Consider the following 26,605-nt stretch of genomic DNA (forward strand, 5'->3'; position numbering starts at 1 on the left):
CTTTTTCTACTTTGAACATGTTAGTCTATAGGACTTTAGTTTAAAATTTGCTTTAAAAATTTTCATTAGTTTGTTCCATAAGGTTATAAAATGACTTCTCTACAAAATCCTCGCATAGATTTTTTCTTTTTAATGCACAGTCTGAGTATTCGGCTTTCCCTGTTCATCCCTGATAAATGGAGACCTCAAAGGGACAACACCCAGTCCTTTGAGATAGTGGGACAAATGAGCACCCCATTTGTTACTTCTGACTATTTAAAGAACTAAGTTTAAGAGAACCTTCTGACCAAATCAGTATCTTAGTAACATATGAAATCCTTGGTTATGCCCAAAATATTTGGAAATGTTTTTAAGTTGGTGAAGTTTCATAAATGGCTATTATGGAGATCACATAAAGTGAATTACTGTTCTCTTTTATAAAAAAAGCAATACATTTTGTTATGAACATACCAAATCTCTGACTGATTAATTTAAAATAATGTCTGCCGTTGAGTTAAGTATGTAGTAATCTGAAGTGGTCACTTTATGAAGGCTAACGGGAACATTTAAAATATAAAAGCATCTTAGAAATACCATGATTTGCAAGCCCCAGAAGAGCTGCATCATGTGTTCCATAATATTTAACATTATATTCATCAGGATAACTGACTTGTCCTTACTACCAAGTTCAGGGTACAGTAAACCATTGCTTTAATGAACTAAGAGAGGGGAAGGAGTGCCCATCAATGCCTCAAGTCTGTTAAATCCCAATCTGCAGGACTGGAGACACCTTGCAAAGCGCCCTAGGGAGCGCTCCGTCTGAGATTTGGGAGGAACACAGTGGGCTTAGGAGAGAGAGCTCAGCAGTGGGCTCTCTGCTGTTTGCAGAGCAGAGTCTCTGGGCTTCCCTGCTACAAGCTGCTCATCAGCCACCCAATGCTGAGCACTGCTGCAGAAACTAAGTTTTCCTGGAGCAGGCATGCCTCTGCCCAGGACTCTGGCTGGCAGGACTCCCTCCAGCTGTCCAGTCCGGTCACCCACCTTGCTGGAAGGAGCATGTCGTGGCAGCTCCTACAGCCCCAGTGGCTGCAATGGTGGCAGCAGCAGCTCTCATGAACCACCAGCTTTTATTTTGGGCAAGGAAATCGGTGGACAGTGTCTGTTATTTCCAAAGTTCATTATATCGGGGTCTGTTGAATCGAGGTTTTACTCTATGTCAAAAAACCTGTGACTGGCATTTATTCCCAAACGTGGTGCTTTTAATGAGGTACCTTCTGTGTCTCTAGTCTTCATCATCTGGCATGCTGGGAAAACACGCTCCATTTTCTTTGGAAAGAAATTGAAGTAGAGTGGTTTGTGGTTTATTTGGGGGTTTTTTGTGTATGTTTGTGTTGTTGGGTTTTTTTTTTTTTGAATGTCAGTTACTACATTTGGGTTCCTGGATTTGGCTGAAGGGGGTGAGCAGGAAGGAGTGGGGGGCGGGGAGGGTAGAGGGCAGAGCAGAGTTTGGGGGATGAGTGGGGCCACAGGGTGGAGATCTAGTCCCCGCAAGCAGCAGCCTCACCCACCTCCCATGCCTACCCATTTGGAGCACTGTACCTTTCCTACAGGTGGCAGAACAGGAGGACCTCCTGCACCCCCTGCAGCACCTGGGCTGCAGTTCTGCATGGCTCCCTTGTTGCATGCTGTGCAAAGGGGTGGGTGTGTTCTTCAGAACCTCTTCTCCTGCTCCTTGCTCACCCACATAAGAGCAAGGCTGAAACTGACCTCCGAGATTTTTCTACTACTCTTTTTTCCTGGTGAGGCTTGGTGTCCCTGATATATGCATGTTTCATTAGCTTCTCCCTCTCAGTACAGTGCAGATTAGTTAAGACATGTTTTTCCCAATGACCTGAAGTAGAAAAATTGTGTGAGAGCTTATTAAAGTGCAAAAGTTAATTTTTTTAAAAATCACTTTTATATGGGTTGGCATCTTTGGCTCAACAGTTTCTTTGCAGTGTCTCATTAGGTCTATGTGGTAGTTGGTTTATTTTTAAGCTTATTGTTCTTTAATATCCAAGGCAGGGCAAAGTTCACACAATTTATTCCACAGTATTAGAAATCAGGATCTGGCAAAGTAGCTATAATCTTCTGACTCAAATGTTGCAAAAGAACATTATTTCTCATGTGACCAAGAGAAAGTTTTGTAAACTGAGTCGCTACATCCAAGCATTTCTTTTAGAACAGAGCTCAACACATAGTCAAAGCTAATTTGCTTAAAGCTTAACTGTTAACTAAACTGAGGACCAGCCTTTACTATATTCCTTTACATTTTTTACTATGATGTGCATATTGTTTTTGGTGTCTGAGATCGGCATAAATATTTTTCTGCAATTTATGAAAATTATTTCAATATGTTCTTTTCTGAATTGCTATATTTAGAAGTGACTATCTGGTGAGGAGTTTCTCATCTTTGAAAATCTGGAATCTTTAATAGTTCCCGTGTGATGACTGCATTTTTTGTTTTAATTTTTTTACATGTTTTTATACCTGTGTTGCTTTGCAGATGCAAAGAAAACTGAACCTTATCTTTTTTTGTCTGTAAACATTTTAATACAAGGGGAAATCTGATTAAAATATGGGAGGAGGATTCTGTTACTAATTGGGAAAATGCTTTGTTTCCATAGGACTTGTATTCTTGTGGTAACTTTATCAAAATTTAGTTGTAAAATAAGAATATTAAGGAAATGGAGTCAAATAACAAAAGAAACTAACTAGGATCTTGTTCCTGGAATGGAATTTTGCCTGTGTAAGTTTTATTCATCTAAGAATCCCATTGATTTGAAGTACGTGTGTCCAGCCTTGTAGATTCCTTTGCAGGACTGGGTCTTGAATATGCAGGGGAAATTAGTTTAAACTAGAAACAAAGTGACATGAATTGCACAAGCTGAACAAGAACAGCAAGAAGTCCTGTGGCACTTTATAGACTACTACATATTTTGGAGCATAAGCTTTTGTGGGCAAAGACCTGCTTCATCAGATGCGTGAGATGAAGCGGGTCTTTGCCCATGAAAGCTTATGCTCCAAAATATCTGTTAGTCTATAAGGTGCCACAGGACGACTTCTTGTTCTCGAAGATACAGACTAACACTGCTACCTCTCTGATACAAGATGAACAAGCAGTGGAAAAAAAACAAAATTGACAGCCATAGAAATTATTACATGTTAGTGGTAACTATAGCAGATTGAAAGGAAAGACAGAACTTCAGACATTAGTGATTTGTTTTTAAGTTGACTGTGATCCCTGAAGTTTATGTAACATAGTTTATCAATACAGACAGACATACATATATAAAAAGAACAGAAATCAGGGACTACCAAAATTTTTGCCATTTTTCAAGCAAAACTACATTTCTTTTGATTTAGAAAATAAATTATGTTTGCTCATTTACCTACACTATAACAGCGTATCCATTTCAGCTGGATCTCATGCACTCCACAGGCTTGTCTACACTACCACACTCCTTCGAAGGAAGGATGGTAATTAGGGTGTTGGGAGTTTACTAATGAAGTGTTACGCTGCATACGCAGCACTTCGTTAAGCAAATGCCCCCCCTCGGCAACTTCGAAGTTTTAAACTTTGAAATACTGGCTTGCGTCTATCTGCGGCTCACCCGCTGATACTTCCAAGTGCTGGGGCAACTTTGAAGTCCCTTTACTCCTCAAAAATTTAGAGGCGAGCCAGTATGTCGAAGTTTAAAACTTCGAAGTTGCCGGGAGCGGGAAGTTGCTTAATGAAGTGCTGTGTATGCACGGCAGCACTTCATTAGTAAACTCCCAACACACTAATTACCATCCTTCCTTCGACGGAGGGTGGTAGAGTAGACACAGCCCATAGTAAGCAGAATATAAACATTGCTGAAAGGCCTCTGGTTTCTCCAGAAGTCTATTTTAGCAGAATTTTTTAAAAGTGAGGGTTTTTCTGCATGAAATATGAAATTACCGTTTGGTTATTTTCATGTTAAATGCAATTAGTTTTCCTCTCCCCCTAAAATACTGATTCTCAATATGCTGCCGGGTCTTGTAGAAAACTTCATTGTATTGCCAGCGTGAAGCAGGAGGCTTTAATAGCAGGGTTCACGGACCACTTGGAAACTCAGACCTCTAGAAAGTTGAAGTGCAGTTTGGGATTATGGGATGGATAAATAAAATTTAATGTTCTTGTCTTTTGAATGCTTAACAGTGTTAGCAATTTGTCCTCACTTGCCTTGTGAGTGAATACCCTGAGGACTTAGGAAGAGAACAATGTTTACACATGGTTAACATTTGGCAAGTTTACTGACCATAAGGGCTATAAATATAATTGTTTTAATGAAAGCTTGGAAGCTGGAGTGAATTTCTGTGGCATTTGATGGATTCTGCTGTAATCTCTTCAGGCATGGAATCACACAATGTACAGTGCACTGATTACAGGCATGTGTATTGTGTCTTGTTAGTGGAAAAGTAATGTGTATAGTCACAATCGTGGGAGAATTAGCAATAGAAAAGTGTTATGTTTAATGGTTGTGTGCAATAGTACTCTCAATGTCCTGTGCACTTTCTGGACATATCTGCAGGGTTAATCCATGTGTCTTGCAACTACATCTATTCAAAATACTCCTAGATCTGCTTATTGCTATGACCATGGCTCAGAGAAGCTTGCTACTTGATGCCGTCACAGCTGTGCTAAATTTAACACCGCTGTAATCTTGGCAAATAAATAAATACATCTGATGTATCAGAGCACAGCTTCAAATGTGACAAGGATTTAAGCATGTTTTGTGTGGCTACTTTTTAATACTAGTGCACAACCACTTTTTCTTCTTCTCCAGTGACCCAGTGACCTCTAAAAATTCAGTACATTTAGGGTTGAATTTGTTGGTTGAAAGACCAATCAAGTGCTCAACCATTTTATGTGAAACCATCTGTTTTACTTGGGAAAACAGTTTAACCTTTTGCAAATTGTTGATTGTGAATGAGAGTTCCGGTACTTCCATTGAGAGTTAGGCTCTAAATTAACAGATGTACAGGAGAGAGCAAGGGAGGCTAAATGTTTACAGTCTGCATGGGTAATATGAGATATATCTACACTTCAGAGTTTATTCTTATGACTTATTTAATTCATGCGCTTGTTCAAGATTTGGAGATCATTAAGTTAGAAAAGAAACCATGCAAAACTCTGCATGTAATTTTTTTTGTCTGAATTTCTATATTATGGTCTGGTGCCAAGAGTTTTGCTTAGACTAGGAATATCTAGCTAGACTGTAGGTAAATTATTGAGTTCACTTGTGTTTTTATTGGTATGGCTACAAATGTTATAACTGATTTGAATACACAGATGAAATATCTGAACTTTTTCACCAGTGAAATGCAGCAGCCTCTGGATTGGAACATGGATATTGTTTCAGTACAGGAGAAAGAAATGACAAGGAAACTGTGGAGACGTTTAGGTCAATAAAATATATTTAATATGGATTCTGATTAGGATTTTGGGGCACCACCATAATTGTTACAAGTGCTATAGGGTCTGTAATGATCATAAGACCAATGTTGCCTGTAAACTGGACACTTGTGCAGCTACTCAGGAGAGAGTCAAATGCTGCTCAGCTGATTAGCAGAGCACCCTCGGCAAGATTTTTGTTTCTAACACAATTCTGTACATGGATGGAAAAAATTAAAGGGAACCTTGCACAAGACCATACTACTGTGGCACAACTTCTTTTTAAAATTATAATTCTAAATTGGAAGGCATCTGTTACATTGTTTCTTCTTCGAGTATCCCCGTGGGTGCTCCACATTAGGTGTCGGGCTCGCCCGGCGCCGCAGATCGGATCTTCCAAGCAGTTTCTGCCGGACCACGCATGCGCCGGTGCATGCCACTCCCTTGCGCGCTCCTGGCCACGTGCGTGTTCCGGTCCCCGCCAGTTCCTCTTAACCGCCGTCAGCTGCAGACGGAATCCGATTAGGCTACGGCCAAGTTAGCGTATTCAATGGTTTTAACTGTTTTTCTTTAAAGTTTTCAAGATCTTAGTCTATTGTTAAGTTAGCCAGTTGTCATTTTCAAAAAAAAAAAACAAGAAACAACAAGCGGGACGGCATTCAGTCCAGTCCTAGTAACAAGCGGAGCACTGGAGGCCAGGAGCCTACGGCCATTAGCCCTCCTGCCTCGGCAGGCTATCGGAGAGGGGGAAAACAGCACAGAGAAGGTGCTAAGTACCCCATTAACAACTAAAAGACTCACCAACAATGTCCTCTTCAGCATTCAAGAAATGTGAGTCTTGCCGAGAGGCAATGCCAGGGTCTGATGGGCACAGTCACTGCATAAGGTGCCTTGGGGAGTCCCATGTCATGCAGAAATGCTCCTTCTGTGCAAAATTAACAGCCAGAGCAAGGAAGGATACGGAGATGTGGCTTAAAATGCTGCTATTCGATAAGGCCCTCCAGCCAGACGTGCCGGAGCGGCCGCAGCAGGAGGGACCCTCCGGGGCCCATAAAAGGAAAGCTGCCTCCCTCACCCCAACAGCGCAAAAACGGAGGAAAGTCTCCCCAGCCCGATCCCTGCCGGCAGCAACAGCGAGCGGGACGGGAGGAGCGCACAGCCCCCAGCCGCAGCAACAGCTGATCGGCGGCGGCACGGAGAGCCACGTGGATGCGGCTCAGCCTCCGATAATCAGCCAGCCGCCCCGCCCCGCAGGCAGGGCAGTGGCTAAACAAGCGCCGGTACCGGCGGCACCGCAGGCAGCGGCACCGACCCCCGGGGAACCGGCAGTGCACAGCGCGCAGGCACACAGCCTGCAGGCACCGGAGGACACCGCCTGTGCGGCACCGTCCATGAGCGTGCCGAGCGTGGCACGGACAGGGCCGAGATCCCCTGCACATCAGGGGGCGGAGCCACCCCCTCAAGGGAGGGGGAAGGCTGCACACAAAACAAGGCACCGCAGCCCCTCTCCAGACAGGGCTGCAGAGTTGCTTTCTCTCAGCCCTCCGCTCATGCTGCGGACTCCAACTAGAAGGCAGGGGTCCCCCCTAGCCTACCCGGAGCCCCCGTCTCCATTTTTACAACCAGCCTCGCCCTGGCTGGGACCACCTTCACCCTTCTTGGGGTTTGAGCCGCTGGAGTACTATCACAAATCACTCTCTCCAGTGTCCCAGGTCTCTTGACAATCTTGCTCCCCCAGACGCAGAGGGTATGCACCAAGGGAGTGGTCCAGGTCACCTTCCCAAGAACAGTGCCCATGCTGCCATGGTCGCCCCTATCACGCGGGGCATAGACACCACCAGCAGTCTACCAGGGAAACATCCCCACAGACGGTCCCGTATCCCCGAGGGCAATCGCGAATGGGGACAGAGACTCAAGTATCTCAGGGGGAACTGGTTATGGAACCCCGAGATTTTCCCTTGCAAGCTTCCAGCGAGCGGATGTACCATCACCAACAGGAACCAGAAGGGTCCAGAGAGGCGTATCCTAGTGGTTCCTCGCTCTCCTCCCCGGACGAGGCTACGGCCCCGTGGGACGTCCATCCTCCGGACGATCTCAAACACATTCAAGAGCTGTTTAAAAGGGTGGCCTTCACGCAATGCATCCAGACAGCAGAGGTGCAAGAGAAACACCATAAGCTCCTCAAAAATCTCAGACCTCCGGCCTCCTCCAAAATAGCAATACTGCTTGATGAAGCAATCTTGGAGTCCGCCACTATGATATGGCAGACCCCCGTGACTATTCCCCCTGTCCACAAAAGAGCGGATAAGAAATACTTCGTGCCGGCAAAGGGCATGGAGTTCCTGTTCAGCCACCCACAACCAAATTCCTTGGTGGTGGAGTCATCTCAACAAAGATCAAAGACATCTCAATTCAAGACAGGGAGAACAGACAAAGATGCCAAGAAGCTAGAGCTGTTTGGCAGAAAGGTCTACTCCTCCTCCACTCTACTGTTGCAAATGGCAAATTACGCAGCGCATCTAGCGAACCATAATTTCGACAACTACACTAGGTTAACCTCCCTCATGGACTCGCTTCCAGAGGACAAGAAACTGGTGCTCAAGGCCGTCGTGCAAGAAGGCTATGCGGCCTCGAGGACGGGAGTTCAGATCGCCCTGGATGTTGCGGACACAGCAGCACGCTCCACAGCTACGGCAGTGGTGATGCAAAGGGAGTCCTGGCTCCAGACTTCGGGTATACCGAGGGATCTGCAGGCAAAGATAGTCGATCTTCCCTTCGACTCGCAGAAGCTGTTTGCTGAATCAACTGACTCGGTCCTTCATTCCAGTAAAGATTCAAGAGCCACATTTAGGACCCTGGGGATTTACACCCCTCCATACAGAAAGAAAAAGTACTACCCTCAACAAAGACGGTACCAGTACCAGCAACAGCGTCCCCAGTACCACAGGGGTTACGAGCAAGGGCGACATCAACAGCACCAGCAGTACAGAACTCCCAGGCGACGTTCCCAACAGAGCCGTGCGTCCTCGGCGCAGGGCCAAAGGCCACAAGTTTGACACACAGATCCAGGGCTGCGCCATCACTACCATCGCACAAGGTCATCTGAACTGGTTCTTCCACCATCTCCTCCGACCATTCTACGACCAGTGGCAAAGGATCACCACTGACAAATGGGTGCTGGAGGTCATAGCCACGGGGTATGCCATCCCCTTCCAGTTGTTCCCACCGCCACGACCTCCACCCAGGCCCCACCTCCAGGAGGCCTCCCACGTAGCGAGGCTCAAGCAGGAGGTAGACCATCTCATGCTCATAGGGGCAGTGGAAAGAGTGCCGGAGCAACTGCAAGGGAGAGGGTTCTACTCGAGGTACTTCCTCATGGAGAAAAAGACAGGAGGCTGGAGGCCCATCTTAGATCTTCGAGGCCTCAACTGGTACCTGCGCAAGCAACACTTTCGGATGATCACAATCGCCTCCATCCTTATGGCACTAGACGATGGAGATTGGTTCGCACCCCTCGACTTACAAGACGCGTATTTTCATATAACTATCCATCCGGCTCACTGACGATTCCTCCGGTTCATGGTAGGCAAATAACATTTTCAATACAAAGTCCTACCGTTTGGCCTCTCCTCGGCCCCCAGAGTCTTCACCAAGACCTTGGCAGTGGTGTCAGCCTACCTGCACAGACAGGGGATATTTATATTCCCGTATCTGGACGACTGCCTACTCAAAGGGGCCTCGAAGGAGGAGGTACTCCGCATGATACGCGTCACAGCAGGCACGTTGTCTTCACTCGGCCTGGTTATCAATCTGGCAAAATCACAGATAGACCCCACACAGGACATGGAGTTCATAGGGGCACACATAAATTCTATTACAGCGAGAGCGTATCTACCAGAGACTCGCTTTCGGGCCATCAGCTCCCTCGTGCAAGTCATCACCTTCAGCCCTACGGTGCCGGTTCTGACGTGCTTACAGCTGCTGGGCCACATGGCAGCAGCGACGTTCGTAGTACAGAACGCCAGGTTACACATGCGCAGCTTGCAGCACTGGCTGGTGAGCGTATACAAACCGGCAGCACACACCATTCACAGGGAGGTGTCGCCCACAACAGAGGTGCGCAAATCCCTGCAATTGTGGGTAAACCCCAAGAACTTGCTAACGGGGGTACCCTTCCACCAACCACAAATATCGGTTTTTCTTACTACAGATGCCTCCCTCATAGGGTGGGGAGCACACATGGGCGAAGAGGTGACGCAAGGGCTGTGGTCCTCCACGGAACAGTCACTGCACATAAATATACTGGAGCTCAGAGCAGTGTTCAACGCCTGCAGACACTTTCGAGACCATATACAAGGCAAAGTAGTCGGGATCAGTACAGACAATACCTCCACCATGTTTTATATAAATCGGCAAGGAGGAGCTCGGTCCCATGCGGAAGCAGTCCGGTTGTGGAACTGGTGCATCGCCAACAATATAACCTTGAAAGCCTCGTACTTACCCGGTGCTCACAATGTGAAGGCAGACCAGCTGAGCAGGCGTTTCTCACTCACGCACGAGTGGCAGATCCATCCCGATCTGCTACGACCGATTTTTCACGCATGGGGCTTTCCCCAGATAGACCTGTTTGCTACTCAACACAACAAGAACTGCCCACGATTCTGCTCCAGGGCAGGACTGGGACGGGGGTCCCTGGGGGATGCATTCGCAATCTCCTGGAGGGGCCCCCTGCTTTACGCTTTTCCTTCCACAGTGCTGATCCACAAAGTCTTGCAGAAAGCCAGGAGGGAAGGAGCCCGAATGATCCTGATAGTCCCAACGTGGGATCGACAGCAATGGTTCCCCCTACTCCTGCGCATGTCGGACCGTCCACCGATGCTCCTTCCGGTGGCGCCGGATCTGCTCACGCAAGCCCAGGGGTCCATAGTGCATCCGCACCCCCAAGGCCTGCGACTACGAGCATGGTTAATCCATGGCTCAGCTCCCTCAAGAGCACATGTACGGAGGAAGTGCAACAAGTCCTAGAAAGTAGCAGGAGGACTTCCACCAGGAAGACCTACAAGCAGAAATGGACTCGCTTCACGGCATGGTGTTCTACCAAACAGCTAGCCCCCCTTTCGGTGCCTATACCTGTAATATTAGAGTATTTACTGGACCTCAAGAGAGGAGGACTCTCACTATCCTCGTTAAAGGTCCACCTTGCCGCCATTTCGGCATTCAGACACGAAGAGGAAGGGCACACGGTTTTTGCCCATCCCATGGTTACCAGGTTCCTCAAAGGGTTGGTAAACCTATACCCCCCTCGGAAACCGCTTCCACCTTCGTGGAACTTGGACCTGGTGTTTAATGCGCTAACGGGACCACCATTCGAGCCTTTGGCCACGGTTTCCCTCCGCCACCTTATGATAAAGACGACCTTTCTTCTCGCAATCACGTCAGCTCGCAGGGTGAGCGAGCTTGCGGCAGTTATGGCAACGCCACCCTGCACTGTTTTTTCCAAGGAGGCGGTAACCATACGGCTGCATCCAGCCTTTGTTCCTAAAGTTTCTTCTGAGTTTCATATTAACGAACCTATTGTTTTACCCTCGTTTTATCGAAAGCCTCATAACTCTAGCAAAGAGGTGCGCCTACACCTCCTGGACGTGAGGAGGGCGCTAGCCTTCTATATAGACAGGACCAAGTCCTTCTGGAAAATGGATAGACTCCTTGTCTCTCTCGCTCCCAAAACGAAAGGAGAAGGTCTCTCTTTGCAGAGAATCTCGAAGCACATCGTATCCTGCATAAAAATGTGCTACGAACTCAAAAGGACTCCTTTACTGGCCACGCCCAGGGCTCATTCCACTAGGGCGGTGGCGGCATCAACAGCCTTTTTCAAGGGCGTTGCGCTAAAAGACATTTGCAGAGCGGCGACCTGGTCATCCTATGACACCTTCGCCAAACATTACGCCCTTCACAGGGTATTCAAAGAGGATACCCATCTCTCGACAGCGGTCCTCTCGGGGACAAGCTGCACATAATCCGATTACCCACCTCCTATCTTGGGTTACTGCTGGGTAGTCACCTAATGTGGAGCACCCACGGGGACACTCGAAGAAGAAAGAAAGGTTACTCACCGTAGTAACGGTGGTTCTTCGAGATGTGTCCCTGTGGGTGCTCCACTACCCGCCCATCCTCCCCGCTTCGGATCTCTGTTTAGTGTTTTGCAGGAGCATCCGAGGCAGTTGGTCAAGGAACTGGCGGGGACCGGAATGCGCAAGTGACCAGGAGCGCGCAAGGGAGCGGCGCGCACCGGCGCATGCGCGGTCCGGCAGAAACTGCTTGGAAGATCTGATCTGCGGCGCCGGATGAGCCCAACACCTAATGTGGAGCACCCACGGGGACACATCTCGAAGAACCACTGTTACTACGGTGAGTAACCTTTCTTTAGGTATCTATATGCAATTACTCTAAAGCCAAATAAATTAAAACTTAACCATACTGATTCAACTATGGAAACAACACTGAGTTACTATAGAAAGATGAACTAATTCCTCAATTACAGAAATTCAGGATTCTCTTAAGACATGTTGTCAAGTCAAAGCCTGGGAGATTAGGTACAGCTTGCACCATTTTTTTGAAGATTAACAAATTCTCTGGCTTTGTCCAATGAATCCAGAAAGCAATTTCCAGAAAATAGGCTCCTCAAAGGGTGCTCTGTCTTGAACCTCAGATGTAAAAATCTAATGAGTGCAAGGGACTGCTATGTGGCTCATCTCAAATGTCTGGAGAGAAGATAAAGACAGACCCAGTCTAAGGCTATCTCTACAATGCCAGGTTTTGTCCACAAAACTTATGGCAACACCCAAAAGTTGACAAAACAAAAATTGCCAGAGGGTGGTCACACTTGCTCCCTCTATCGACAGATCATGTCCCCCCTGGAGGCACCATCATCAACAGTAAGATCAATGGACTGTGGGTATGTAGCCTACCATGCGTAGTTTGCGAAGGCAGGGTGGATCCCTGAACATCCTGGGATTTTCTCCGAGTTCCCCCACAGCCTCCTGAAATTCTACTCTCCATGCCAAGAAATATCAAAGTAGCACATCCACCTGTCCCTTTTCCCCTGCAGTAGCAGCCTGCTTGCTACCATGTTCCTGAGGCAGGGCAGCACAGGAGTGTCCCAATGATTTGCTCTCTGTTTATTTCCGCTGTCAGATATTTCCCAGAGCTTTGAAAGGGAAGGGTCACATGTCTGCAGAGCATCAGAGACAGAAACCTGAGCAGAGCCATCAGGACAGGCATTGTGGGATACTGGTAGAGGCCAGTTCTGTCAACAAAATGAACAGCTGTCTATACTGGCTCTTTGTCAACAGGAAAGGAAGGAGAAAATATGAAGAATTTTCTCAAGTGAGGCAGAAACTTTTTGTCACTGAAACTGGGTGTTTTTCCCAACAACGGTCGTATTGCTATTCTTACTATTTTATTGTCAAAAAGCAGTTTTTTGCAACCAAACTTGGTAGAGCAGACAAAACTTAAGAGCCAGATTGACCATGATGAAAGAATATTAATATACTGAGGCTTTGCCCATCCTGTGAACACAGCATGTTTTCTCTATATTGAGTGAACTAAACCCGGTCATATGTTACCAAAATCTTTAAAAGGCAGCTTGTGGGATACTGTTATTTTTATGACACACTCCCCCATTTCAGACTCCCTATGTAAATAGACTGTAAGATACCTCGTGCTTAATTATACTGGTCTTTAAAGCTTAAAATCAACACCATGAATGGCACACAGAATTTAAAAGAAGCCAGTGCGTTCTGTGTGGCACAGATACAATATGTTCCAAGTGAGAAACACTGTTAAGTGAGCGTATATGTTTCACATTAGAGCAGCTGATAATCTGTTAAGACTGTCCCATGGAGAGGACATTGCAGTAATCCATTCTGAGGGTGGCAAGTTCATGGATAACTCAGACAAGATCTTCATATGAAATGAAAGGTCAGAGATTCCTTGCAGGAACTCTTAATGTACTTCCACTACTCCATGATGATCCAAAAATGACTGAGCATCTAACAAAAGACCCCAAAGTATGACTCTACTTAACAAATATTGTTCTGCCATTTTCTCCTCTCCACCAGATGCACTTCAGCTAGGTTTTTACCTCTTACCAAGGTCCACTAAAACCCTCCATTCAGCGTATGGACTTTTTCTTTTTTTTAAATAAACTGAAGTGTTACATTTAGACATATAGTAAGCTCTGTTTTAACCGGCATTCTATCATTGGGAATTCTCAAATAACTGTCATTTTAAGAATAAGACTCATCAAATTTCATTACTTCATCTACCAGCATCAAAACAGAATTAAGTTAAAGATAAAGTTAATTTTAATCGTTTCGTATAAGCACAGTATATGTATAGTGAAAGTTAAAATAAATATACAGTATTGTTTAAGTTAAAGATCAAGTGAATTTTAGTAATGTTTTCCATAATTACAGTATAGTGAAAGTAAATACAAATAACTACAGCAAATACAGTATAATTTTACAGTATACAATACTACCGTTGGTAATTAAAGTACTCTGCATAGATTTTTGTTTGTTTCTTAATATCTAAACTTGTTTTTCTTTAATGTTATGCATATACCTCTCTGTTTCTGGCAACCTCCCAGTCCTGCCAAAAATGAAAGAGTTTACTGTAATTATCTTAGGAACTCTAGGGGCTTGCCACTAAATGAGACTGTGTAGAGTAGTCCAGATCTTGTAATAGTGTGAGTAAGAAAGGTTAGTATACTGCCCAATACAAAAATAACATTGGAATTTTTGCTCATTATAAGACCATTTTATTGAAGGGGGGGATTATTAGATGTGGGAGATGAAAGTTTGTTATGCTTTTGTTATTTGATCTATTTGGGCTTGTTTTGTTTGTGACAAATTGGTTTTAGTTGTTTTAATGTTAACAGGCAAGTTTACCATATGCTCATAACTGCAAGAATGATTAGTAAACAACAGGCCTTGCCAGCTTTGGGATTCATTGGAAAGCTTGTCACAGTAAGTTCTATCTTCAAGTCTGTCTTTGTTAGATGATCATTAGGATGTTGCATCGGATGCTATCACATATTCTTTCTATATGTCAAAATGTAGTTGATGTATTTCTCTTCTTATTTCTGCAAAAGAATTTTTTTAAGTTTCTTTTTCAGTAAACAAGAAAGTGGGATCAGAACAAGCTTACATACGAATATAGTCATCTTTTTGAATTATAATGAAATCTGAAGGAAAGAGAGTTTTTGCAATGTTTGTTTCTAGTTGGTAAGTGCCAAAGCTCTATGGGAAAGCATGAGGAGTATGCAAGGGTGATAAGGTTACATGAAAGCTCCTTCCACAGATTTCATTGACTGCAACTTACAGAGTTCTGGTAATTTTGCTTAGCAAAAAGTTAAGATGATTAATTATGGTGTGCTGACTATGACATCATTCATAGTCTAAATTTAAGTTTCCTATTAAACATCCGCTTGGTAATGGCATAGAAATAGCTTTCTTTTAATTCATTATCTGTACTCCTCCTCCTTGTAATTTGTAAGTTAAGTGAAGTTGCCCCAATCTGAATTAGTTTCACTGTTAGCAGGCAATGAATGGAAATACTGCACTCATTTTAATTTTCTTTTGAGTTTTATTTAAAATACACATTCTTGCTCAGTGTAACTCTGTTCTTTCAAAAGAAACTAGGTCTCTAAATTCTTACAAAGTAGTCAGTTGTTTGAACAAATAATTTAATTTCCCAACCTAGTTTGCAGTCAATTGAATTGTCAGTGTTTTTGAATTATTATTCTGTGTGCTTTAAAGAAAGAGGCCACTTGGAAGGGATACCAGTACAACTAACCGATAAAAGGTGCTGGCTCGGACGTTTCCCAGATAAACAAGGTCTGCGATACCAATTGAGTTATCGGGGTTGGGTCGATAAGTTGGCTACCAAAAGAAAATTGCAACTAACATATATATTATCAGTTCGAACATGGAATGTCTGATCTGTGGGCGCCTGGAAAATTAGAGCTGCTTTGGAAGGAGATAGCATATTTGCAGAATGAACGATGAACGAAAAGTCAAGACCCTTGTATTCGGCATAATGGATGGTTCGAATAGGAGAGGCAGATCCCACAGAGAATGGGTAGATGATATAGTAGATTGGTGCAGAGCTGGTTTACAGAAACTAAGCCACTCCACGCTGGACAGGGAAAGATGGAAGGAAATAGTGAGAGAGGCATCAGACACCAATAGGCGCTTAGCCCATTGTTGATTATGATGATGATGATGATGATGAAAGGGATAGGGGCTGTCAGATTTTGTTACATAAACCATCTCATGAAAACTGCACTGTTTAGGTAGAAACAGTTAATTGAACAATTTGTTTGTAAAAGACCACTTGATAGTGACTAAAATGATGGATGTGGACTAAAATTAGCTTTGCTTTACCCCTTTGATAGTATTGAGTGTCATTCCTTGACACCAAACCTTTAGCCACTGGAGTATTGATTTGGATTCTGTTGCACAGCATCTCTCTGGGTTTGTTACTCATAGACTAATGCAGGGGTGGGCAATAAGTGGCCCATGGCCTGGGCACGGTTTTCAGATTTAGCTCTTGGTGGGCCACCAGCACTTTGTTTCCCTGTTTGTCCACAGGTACGGCTGCTCCCATCTCCTGTTGGCAGATTGCTGTTCCTGTCCACTGGGAGCTGTGAGTAGTGGTGCCTCAGTCCGTGCTACTTCCAGCAGCTCCCATTGATGTGGGAACGGTGATCCACAGTCAATGAGAGCAGCAAGCAGCCATACCTGCAGATGCACATGTAAGTAAAATAATCATAGCCTGCCAGGGGCTAAAGCTGGTGAGCCACCTCTGGCTTACATCCTGGGCTAATGCCTGTTACCTGTGGAATTCAGTGGTGATCCACTGTTGTTTCTGGAGACTCCATGACGATGCTCCAACCTTCTGCTTATGCAAATTGTTTAAAACACTATAATACAGGTTCAGATTTTCACAACCCTGGGTTTAGCAGGCGAATACTCAAACCACTGAGCTATCCCTCCCCCCTTACATCAACAGCAGGAGATAAAAGATAAGTTAGTCCGCAGGATAATCAAGATGCTAAAGGATCGCTCAAGGAAGACTGAGACAGTAAAACTAAATCAAAGAATGTGAAGGAGATTTTCATACCTGACTCATATTTTAGGTGGCATATCTGAGGGAATCTGTCATAGATTTAGGTGTCCATACAGGAGATTTTGAAACAAGTTGATAAATGAACTAGTAATAATTCACCAAGAGTTTTGAAGGAACTCAAATATTGCTTAAATCACTCTCTAGTTATCACGAAATAACTAGAAGATAGCTAAAGTAGTAATATACCTATTCTTAGAAAAGGCTGCAGGGGTGATCCTGGCAATAACTGGCCAGTAAGCCTAACTTCAGTACTGCACAAATAAAATGAAATGCTAGTACCAGAATTATTAGACACATAGATAAATGTAATATGTTGGGGAAAAGTCAACAAGGCTTTCATAAGCTGATGTCATGCCTTAGCAATCTATTATTATTTGTTGAGGGGGGTCAACAAGCATGTGGACATGAGCAATTCACGAACTGTAGTGTACTGAACATTTAGAAAGTCTGACAAAATCCTACATCAAGTAGTCTTAAGCAAATTAAGCTGTTGCCAGATAAGAAGGAAGATAGGAAATAAATTGTCAGTCTTCAAAGTGGAGAGAAGAAAATTGCTGTGTCCCCACCCCCCACTCCGCCCCCAAGCCATGTGTACTGTGACCAGTGCTGGTCGACAGTCTCATAAATGGTCTGGGAAAAGTAGTGAAGAGTGAGTTTTTTAAGTAATTTTGCACTTTCTGCAAACAATAGTTGAGTCAAATAAGGCATGGTTCTGGCTGTACTTTTACCATAATGGTAAAGATTTGCTGATTGAAAACACTCTAGCATCAGTCATTTCCTGAAGGGTCAGTTAGTTCTAATGCCTAGGATTGCAGGTGCCATGAAGAAGGAAATGGGACAACTTCTTCTGAGCTCATGGGTGGGGCTAGTTGTGTGAGGGTTTCAAGTATTTTAGGTGATTTGGAAGGACTTAGTGTCCAAGGAAAGTTGGACAGATGTTCTCTTTTATTTGTAAATTTCTCAGTAGCAGTTGTATATGTTGGTTATGCCCCCATTCACAGATGCACTGCTCAATGTTGGAGCCAGGTTCTTCAAACAGGGACCTGGCTGCTTCCAGATGTTAGAATTATGGGCTTGGAAGAGGCGTCAGAAGGTCATTGAGTCCAACCCCCTGCTGAAAGCAGGACCAGTCCTAGCAAAATCATTGCAGCCAGGGCTTTGTCTACATATCTCTGGGGAAGGAGATTGTACCTTTCCCTCTAAGTAACCCATGCAAGTACTTCACCATGTTTCTAGTGAAATACTTTTTCCTAATGTCCAACCTAGACCTCCACCACCACAACTTGAGATCACTGTTCCTCAGTCTGTCATCTGTCACCGTTAAGAACAGCCTTCTCCATCCTCTTTGGACCACTCTTCAGGTAGTTGAAGGCTGATACCCAATCCCATTTCACTCTTCTCTTCTGCAGACTAAATAAGCACAAATCCCTTAGCCTCTCCTCATAAGTCACATGCTCCAGCCCCCTAATCTTTTTTTGTTGCCCTCTACCAGACTTGAAGTAGGGTGTCCATGTACAATGGTGTAAGTCTTGTTTATAACCTGAATGTAGTAAACTCAAAAAATTACTTGTATACTTTAATAGTTCTGTTTGACTCAATACCTTATTGTTTTTGCTATTTAATCTGAGATGCCTGTGTGATTGGCTGGTTGTTTTTAATCAGTATGTCTGTGGCCACACTTGGCCAAAACTTGGAAATGGCCATGCAAATGGCCATTTCAAAGATTACTAATAAAGCGCTGAATTGAATATTCAGCGCCTCATTAGTATTAGGATGCTTCCAGCCACGGCACTTCGAAAGAGCCACTTTCGAACGCTTGCAGCTCAGTGCGGCTACATGGGGGTCCTTTTCGAAAGGACCGTGCACATTTCAAAATCCCCTTACTCCCCTCCGCTGCTTTAGTTGCATGCAGAGGATTGGCTTCTTCCCAAAGCAAAACTAACTGGAATAGTTCGAGCATGATGTCACAAAGGTATGAATCACAGCAATCAGATCACCGGTGATAGCTGCAGACTTGGAATATTTACCAAATGGCAGCAAGCTTCCCATATGCATGCTTCTGGGTGAGCTTTATAATCAACTCTGGTCCAAGAGGTTATAAAGGGAAAAGAGAGATGGAGAAATAGAAATCCTAACTTTAAGATCACCAATGTAGAGCCACAATATGTTCTTGAATACACACTGTTGATGCATATAAATGGAATGGATTAGCAAGAACTAGCAACACTATAGTGAAGATTCTTCATGGTGTAGCCTTTATTAACTCTTTTCTGAGCTTATAAACATTCACGTGTGAGAACTTGTTGGAGTTGAAGCTTTGCAGACAAAGTCTTGACTGGCAAGCAACTTCAAAATGAACAAATGCCAGATTTTCAGATTCTGGTGCTTCACATTCGAGCATCCAAATCTCTATTTAAATACCTAAATATCTTTTTACTGATCTGATCCAATTCCTGTGGAAGTCAGTGTAAAAAAGCCAGTTGATTTCAATGGGAATTAGATCCAGCTTTTACTTTTTAACTGCTGAATGATTTGTCTAAATCCACACCTAGTACCCCAACTCGGAAAATTTGGCTCTAAACCAATTCAGCAATTTAAGTTCCAGGAAGTTACACATGAGCTTGAGAAGGTTTTTTTACGAATTGACATGTATTTTAAGATTCTGTAGTTTGAAATCATATTCAGTTTTATATTATATGTATTTTGGGGGATTAAATAGGTAGAATTTTTTTCTTTCCATTCCTAAGTTTATAATGTTTCAACAGACAATCTTTAGAGAGGCAGTTACAATTTTAACTCCTCATGTATTCTGTTTTCTTTTGAAATCTAATGGCTATTACATGGCTAATTTGTTTAAGAAAGCAAAATGTGACTGCTATTAGTTTATTTTGGGGGAAAGATATCCAAGGTGTTAAAAGAATATGACCCTTGCCATCCTGGTAGAGGCAGGTGAAGTTGATGTGAGTTACCATCTGGTGACTGCTGACTTTGCAGCCTGCTCTCACAAGAGAGTACCATTAGGACTCCTGAGGGTGCAAACAAAAACAGAAATAAAACAGCATGAAAGGAACTGATAATGTCACTGTGATCTTGAGGCAGTGCTCATATATCAGAGTTGTTTGATAGTTTAATCTCCCCCACTGCTCTACTTCATCTTGTGTGTACCCTTTCAGCCTTTTTCTCTTCTTGTTCTTTGAAGATGTCAGCTTCCCAGGAAAATGTAGCTGAATGAAGAAAACAGTTTATGTCTGTTTTTCATTGTATAGAATACCTTTCTCTTTTATTAACAAAATATTTACATTGACTTTCATCTCTAATAGTAAAGCCTTCAATCTCTCAGTCATATGTACCTGAGGTGTAGCAGTTGGTGTTCACATTATGTGAGAGGTTTGCTGAATTTTCTCTATATATGGTGAACCTTTGTTCCCTCATATATCTGCCACAACTAAAATTCTCTTGTTGAGAATGAATGGATGTGATGTAAAAATGAACCTCGGATGGGAAACAAAACTGAACCCTTTTGTATGTGCTTATATATGGGCCAGTACATTTTTGAAACACACAAAAAAAAGTTTTATATCTTCTTTTCCCTATGATTGCAACTAAATGAAGTCAAAGGCGGTTGGCTCTTCAAATGGAGTTTCCACCTTCCACAGTGATGTGAGTGGTGAAGATCTGCATTACCGTCCTGCTTTGTTCTCACCAACAAGCTCAAGAAGGAGACTGGAGGAAGACATTGACTCAGCTGTATGTACTGTGGACAAGCGCGCAGGCATCTCGCCTGCTCTGGGTAATGCTTTAGAGCACATTGTGGAGCAGCTGGATGTTTTGACTTTAGTGAGTATGCAGTGCACCAATTAATATTCCTTAATATGACACAATTCCTTCTTTACTGGGTGAAGATCTTGGGCCGTGCTTATAACCTAAAGTATTGTAGTGTTGAGTTGACTCACCAGAACCCTGGTAAATTCTTTCAACACTGTGAAATGAAAGATGCAGATATAACTATCTCATATAGCTGGATGGGCTTTTAAGAGATCATTGAGTCCAGTCCCCTGCATTCACAGCAGGACCTATCACCATACCCTGACAAAATTTTAATTGACTTGCCCAGCGTCCTGAAAGGCCCCTTCAAAGGCTGAACTCACAACCCAAGGGTTACAAGCCCAATGCTCTAACCACTAAGCTATCCCTCCTGCTATAGGGTGGCTATATGAATTAACTAAAGTCAAACTAGGCAAGTCTTTAAAAGCTCTTTCTTGTTGCACAACAGCTAATGGCATTTTAAAACGTCAGAAGGCTACCCTCTTTGGCTGGGGAAGTTCATTTACCAGAAATCTGCTGTTAACTAGATAGTGTTAGTTTCCAACTTCAACAATCATGCTCTGGCAGAGGATGTGCAAAATAAGAATTGCAGAAGAGTTAAGAGAAAAACATGTCCACCTTGGTAGTTCCAGGACTATGGCCATTTTCATCCCCTGGGCTCCATATTCTAGGTATGAAAGCAGAGTCCAGTCTTTGGCATACTTGTAAAAATCAGTGTGAGACAGAGAAACCACCACCATTAATCAATGGCATCTGACTCTATTGCAAATTCTCAACATTTCCTCTCAGTAACTCAGCACCAGCCAATTTATATTTAAGGTATTTCGCTGTACTGGTAATTTACTAGAAGTGTACCTAATTGAAATGGGGTGGTCAGATAAACGTAGTAAAAGAAATGGAGAAAATGCTTGATTTACAAGACAAATCAAAAGGTTGTCAGGCTGTTTCTACACATGCCACTTTCTTTGAAAGTTGCATACTAATCAACGGCCCGAAATATGCTACTGAGGCATGGATGCAAATTCCCCGTGCCTCATTAGCATAAAGTCACATGATTTGGAGTCCAGAAGATGTTCTTCTGGACTCCAAAATGCCATTTAGAAGCGCGGCCCCCGGGGACTTCAGTAAGAAGGGGTCTCCGGATGAAGGACTTCCTTCCGGAAGACCCCCCGGGAGCTGCGCTTCTAAACGGCGTTTTGGAGTCCGGAAGAATGTCTTCCGGACTCCAAATCACGTGGTCTTATGCTAACGAGGCGTGGGGAATTTTCATCCACACCTCATTAGCATATTTCAGGCCATTTATTAGCTTCGAAAGTGGCGTGTGTAGAACGGCCTCAGTTACTTGTGAAATAATATGGATTAAAGTGAAACTGTCTAGAAAGCTCCATTTCTAGAACTGGTGTGAATTCTTGGAGGATGCCTTTTATGTAGTCATTTTAAAAAAGAGAGAGAGAGACTTTTTGGTTGCTGTGCAGTGCTTGTTTTTTGTAGGTGGAAACCAAAAATATATATTCCATGGATGGATAGCATTTCAATTTATTTTATTTATATTGAAGTATGTGTAGATGATCTAGAGATACAATACCTTCCAGTAAGTTTATGGAGGCGGGTTAATGCCTTTGGAAAATCTCCTTAGTTAAAAAAACCAGAATATTATTATTGGGTTTAAATGGTAGATTATCTGAAGCCAGTATTCTGGCCACAGTATTTTTGGTTATACGGTGAAAGCCATTGTTTTTGTGTGTAAAGTATTGTGCACATTTATGATATTTGAGAAATATGTAAAAAATACATTACTGTCCTCTTCTTGCAGACTATTTCAATTCTGGAGCAGCGACTGACTTTGACTGAAGATAAATTGAAAGAATGCTTAGAAAATCAATACAAAATGTTACTTCAGGCCAGACAAAGAGAATAAAAAGTTCAAATGTAGTTGACCTGTGCTGATGAATATGTATTTAGACATTCTCAGGGAACTAATAAATGATGCCTTTTTTAATTTTACAATGAACAAAAAGCAAATTTTGTTTCTCATTTTAACTTGCTGCTGTAAGGACAAAAAAGTGAAAATGCACATACAGTATATTTTAAAAATCAGTAGCAAATTAACATTTGGGTAGCATATTTAATAAAAGGTACTTTAGCCAAAGATTAATACAGTTTTAATACGCATTTTGGATGACTCTTTGATGTCCCTCAGGATTTCACTTTCTATTTTATTTTTTAGCGCTCAATATTTCATCCACGTCAGATCCTACCAGTTGGAAACCTTCACTTAAATATTTTCCCAATCCAACAGAACTTCCTTAAAAGCACTGAACAACAAATTATTCAGTTTCAGTTGGAAAGCATTTATTGTGAACAGGGGTAATGCAGCTTTTTCAATCTAAGTGAGGCTTATTTAAAATAAAGTTGACTTAAGAACAACAGCAGGTGAGAATTGTACATACGGAGAAGTGACAAGAAATTTAAAGAGGATTTTAGGGAATTCTGTTTTAAGAGTAATCAACTTTTGTATTACACATATGAAAATGAAGTAACTTGAACCTTTATCTGGCAGCTGAACCCATGCAAATCCAATTGCAAGACTGAAGCCTTATTTTATATTTCCATTCATTATTTATGTCATTAAAATATATTTTCCCTACTTAAGATTAGTACTGAAATTAAAGTGTTTAATATTTTTGAAAAACACCAAAGTAAATCTAGGCCTGTACTGTAAACCTCTGCAAGGTCCTGATCTTGCAAATATATGCAGTGGAAAACTTTATGCACCGTGAGCAGTCCAATGGAAAACAGTTAAAGGAACATAAATTAAGCACCTCTGTAAGCCAGTGCAGAATTAGAACCTATCAAAGTAAGGATTTCTATAATCAGGCTCTTAGTTTGCATTTTAGAGTTTGGGTGTGTGTTGTAAATATTGAAAAGAAGAAAGCAGAAAGGAAACTTACTGTAAACATGAATGGTGAATCATTAAAGAGGGATAAATTCTACATTCTCTATGGCTGTGTCTACATTAGCCCAAAACTTCAAAATGGTCATTGCCATTTTGAAGTTTTGGGCTAATGTAGACATAGCCTATGATATGGAACTTTTGCTTTGTTTCTTTACATCTTCCTAGTGTCATTGAATGGCAGTTGCAGATCATCTTTTTTTGTAAAATTTAGAATCAAAGTTGAGGAGCTTTTCCTTTCTACAGCTTCATGCTTACTTTGGGAATTTGTATTTTGCATAAGGCAAAGGGGAGCGCTTATAAATAATGCAAATTAACACCTCAGTTGTGCGACTGAATCTGTATAATTGAACCCATTTATCTATGTTGAGCTCTTTAGAGCTCTGCTTGAGCACTTGCGTACACCTGTGAAGATTCAATTGCAGAATTATGGCCAAATTGGCAAATAACACGTCTCAAACATTGTTATTTAAAACTCTGTCATGATCGCCCATTTCTGACTATCCCATCACCAGAGTCTGTGATGCATAATAATCTGTGAGTTTTGGTTAATCAAGAAATTTTTAAAACATCAGATCACACATCTATGTTTTCTGTTGTTACTGTATTTGTAGTTGGAATAACAGTTATAATATAGGGAATTAGACTTTCATTTTGGTTGTGTGTATATATTTCTTTGCAAAATATACTTAATGTCTTCCAGAATGAAGATCATTTTTGCAGTTGTATCTGTAACTTTGAGCTGGCTTTCAATTGTGCAAATATTTATACCACCATACAGTGTGTGGCTGCGTAAATGTTAGTTTTTAGATCAATATATTTTATTATAATTTAATATTTTCACATTCTCATTTGATTGTAAGGGCTAAGGACTTGCCTGTATAAAGCAGCAATGCACACTACAGGGGTGTGATTTCTGCAGCATGCTAGTGTTTGCCATTAATTGGTCCGCATGGCTCCTGCTGGTGTGCACTTAAGGTTCCCTTGTGCACTTTAACAAAATGCTGTTTGAAACAGAAATCCTTCCCCCGTAGGTTGCATTATCATACTACGGAGCTAATCCCTTAGAAATTTAACCCTTCAAATCTCAAGCAGTTGCTATTCTTTCCTATCGAGGTATCCTTTTTTTTAAAATAAAAAACAAACTTATTAGCAGGCTCATGTTGTTCTTTTTCCAGTGATTGCAGATGTCCATTCCACTGGTGGGTGTGCTCCAGTGCAGGTCTTGGAGTCCTTCGCTGAGCCGTACCCACTGGTACCAAGACCCTCTCCTATCTTGCACCTCACACCCAGGGATAAAGGGCTGAGGAGTCCCCAACCCTCTAAGTCCTTTATGCCTCCAGAGAAAGTTGTTGGAGCTCACTTTCTTTTCTCCTGTAAGCACTATGGTGACACCTGTAAATCATGGTTTCCCAAACTGGGGGAGCGTGCTGAAATTCCAGGGGGGTGGGAGGCATCACAGCCCCCCATCACCCCTCACCTGAAGAAAGAGCTGGCCTTTGCTTCTGGCTCTCAGCCCAGCTATTTAACATGGGTGACCTGGCACACCCACTATAAAAAGCAGGCAGCTGGCGAAGACCCCCGTGGAGCTAGCTGCCTTCTGTAGAGATGAGTGACTGTGAGTTGGGCAGAGGAGGAGGAAGATGGGATTAGATGAGAGGCTGGGGATGCCTGGCTCGGGTGAGGGGGATGGAGTAAGAGCAGGATGTGGTGGGGTTTTGTGGCGTGGGATGGGAGGGGCTCAGGCAGACAGCCAGCTTGTGGGACTTGCTGTGCTTGGGCAGCTGGCTTCAGCATCATAGGGCTCAAGCAGCTTGGGCTGGCAGCTGGTGGCTGGCTCCAGCAGCGCAGGGCTTGGGCACCTCAGGCTGGTGGGTGGGGGTGGCTGGCTGACCCCAGCAATCTGGGGCTTGGGTGGCTTGGGATGGCAGGTGGGTGGCTGGCCCTAGCAGCGTGGGGCTTGGGTGGGCAGCTAGGGCAACTGGCTGTGGCTGATGGATGGGGTGGTGGTCCCTGCAGGGCGGGGATCAGGTAACTGGCCCAGGTGGCTGGTGAGAGGGTGGGTAGATCGCCCCAGCAGTGCAGGGCTCGGGCAGGCAGTTCTGGCAGTGCAGGTCTCAGGTGGGCAGCGGCTGTTGAGGTCAGCTCTGGTGGCCCATGAGGGGCCAGGAAAAACTAGTTGTGCTTATGTTTAATTTTAAATAACATTTTATATCAAATTTTTGTGTTTATTTTAAATTATTAATTGAATTTTTTGTTAAAGGAGGGTTGGATGATATTAAAGAAGCAGGGGGAGGCATTGAGGGTTTCTCAAAATGGGGGTGTGATGCCAAAAAGTTTGGGAACCACTGTCATAAATAGTGCCCATTCTATAGTGTTCGTAGTTAGTTTGTGAGGGTCTGGCACCCAGTATGGGTACTAGTTCCAGTACCAGATGTATGCCATGCTCGTTGTGTTTCAGGCCATGCCAGGATTGGGGTTAGTTACCCTCATCCCAGCTGCCTGGTGGAGGGGGTGTTCACATGAGCGACAAATATGACATTTGTAAGGGTTGTAAGACCCACCCTGAAAAAGATGGGGCAGCTAGATTGAAATACATGCTGCTAGAATTGAGGCTATGTTCTTAGCCATCTACCACAATCTGGGTAGCAATAAGCTTCGTACTGCTCAGTAGCACACCTCCAATATTACCAGCACCAAGGGGCCATTTTCCTGAGGTGTTTGAGGCTATGATGGAGTTGTTAAAACTTCATAGTGCTGCCATCACCAACAATTCAAGTGTCTTGCTCGGCACTGGTGCCAAAGCTACTAATGTCAGCGGCTTCACCTGCATGCCAGGGAAGTTCTAACTGATTCACTTCTTAGGACACCAATTAAGGCAGTGTCATCTGAGGGAGAGCTAAAGATGATCTGAACCTTCTTCACTGGTACTTTTGGCTACAGTATCATCATGGTCACAAGGAATAAGCTTCTTCATCAGATGCTGAAGTGGTATCTCATGTGTCCCAACCTAGTCAGTCCCATCCATTGCTCTTCAGAAAAGAGACCCCGCTTAGTTTCAAAGACTAAAGCAACACAGAACACCACAGGCATTTGAAGCAAAAGGCATTCTGCCCTGGTTTCAGCCTCAGAAATAACTAGGGCCCTAAGGACCATCACAGTTGCAGACTGTAGCCATAAGTACTCTAACATTGATA

The 26,605-nt window shown here is 43.4% G+C and overlaps 1 protein-coding gene across 1 annotated transcript in view; it reads left to right on the forward strand.

The window, feature by feature from the left end:
• POC1B (POC1 centriolar protein B) overlaps positions 1–23,521 on the forward strand; it is a 132,610-nt gene extending 109,089 nt beyond the window's left edge. The window contains exons 11-12 of the mRNA XM_075012076.1: positions 20,243–20,467; positions 22,269–23,521. Coding sequence (XP_074868177.1) covers positions 20,243–20,467; positions 22,269–22,373 — 330 coding nt within the window. The 3' untranslated portion in view covers positions 22,374–23,521. The remainder of the gene's footprint in view (positions 1–20,242; positions 20,468–22,268) is intronic.
• The last annotated feature ends 3,084 nt before the right edge of the window (positions 23,522–26,605 follow it).

Source organism: Carettochelys insculpta, chromosome 1, assembly GCF_033958435.1.
Source record: "Carettochelys insculpta isolate YL-2023 chromosome 1, ASM3395843v1, whole genome shotgun sequence".
Taxonomy (NCBI): domain Eukaryota; kingdom Metazoa; phylum Chordata; order Testudines; family Carettochelyidae; genus Carettochelys; species Carettochelys insculpta.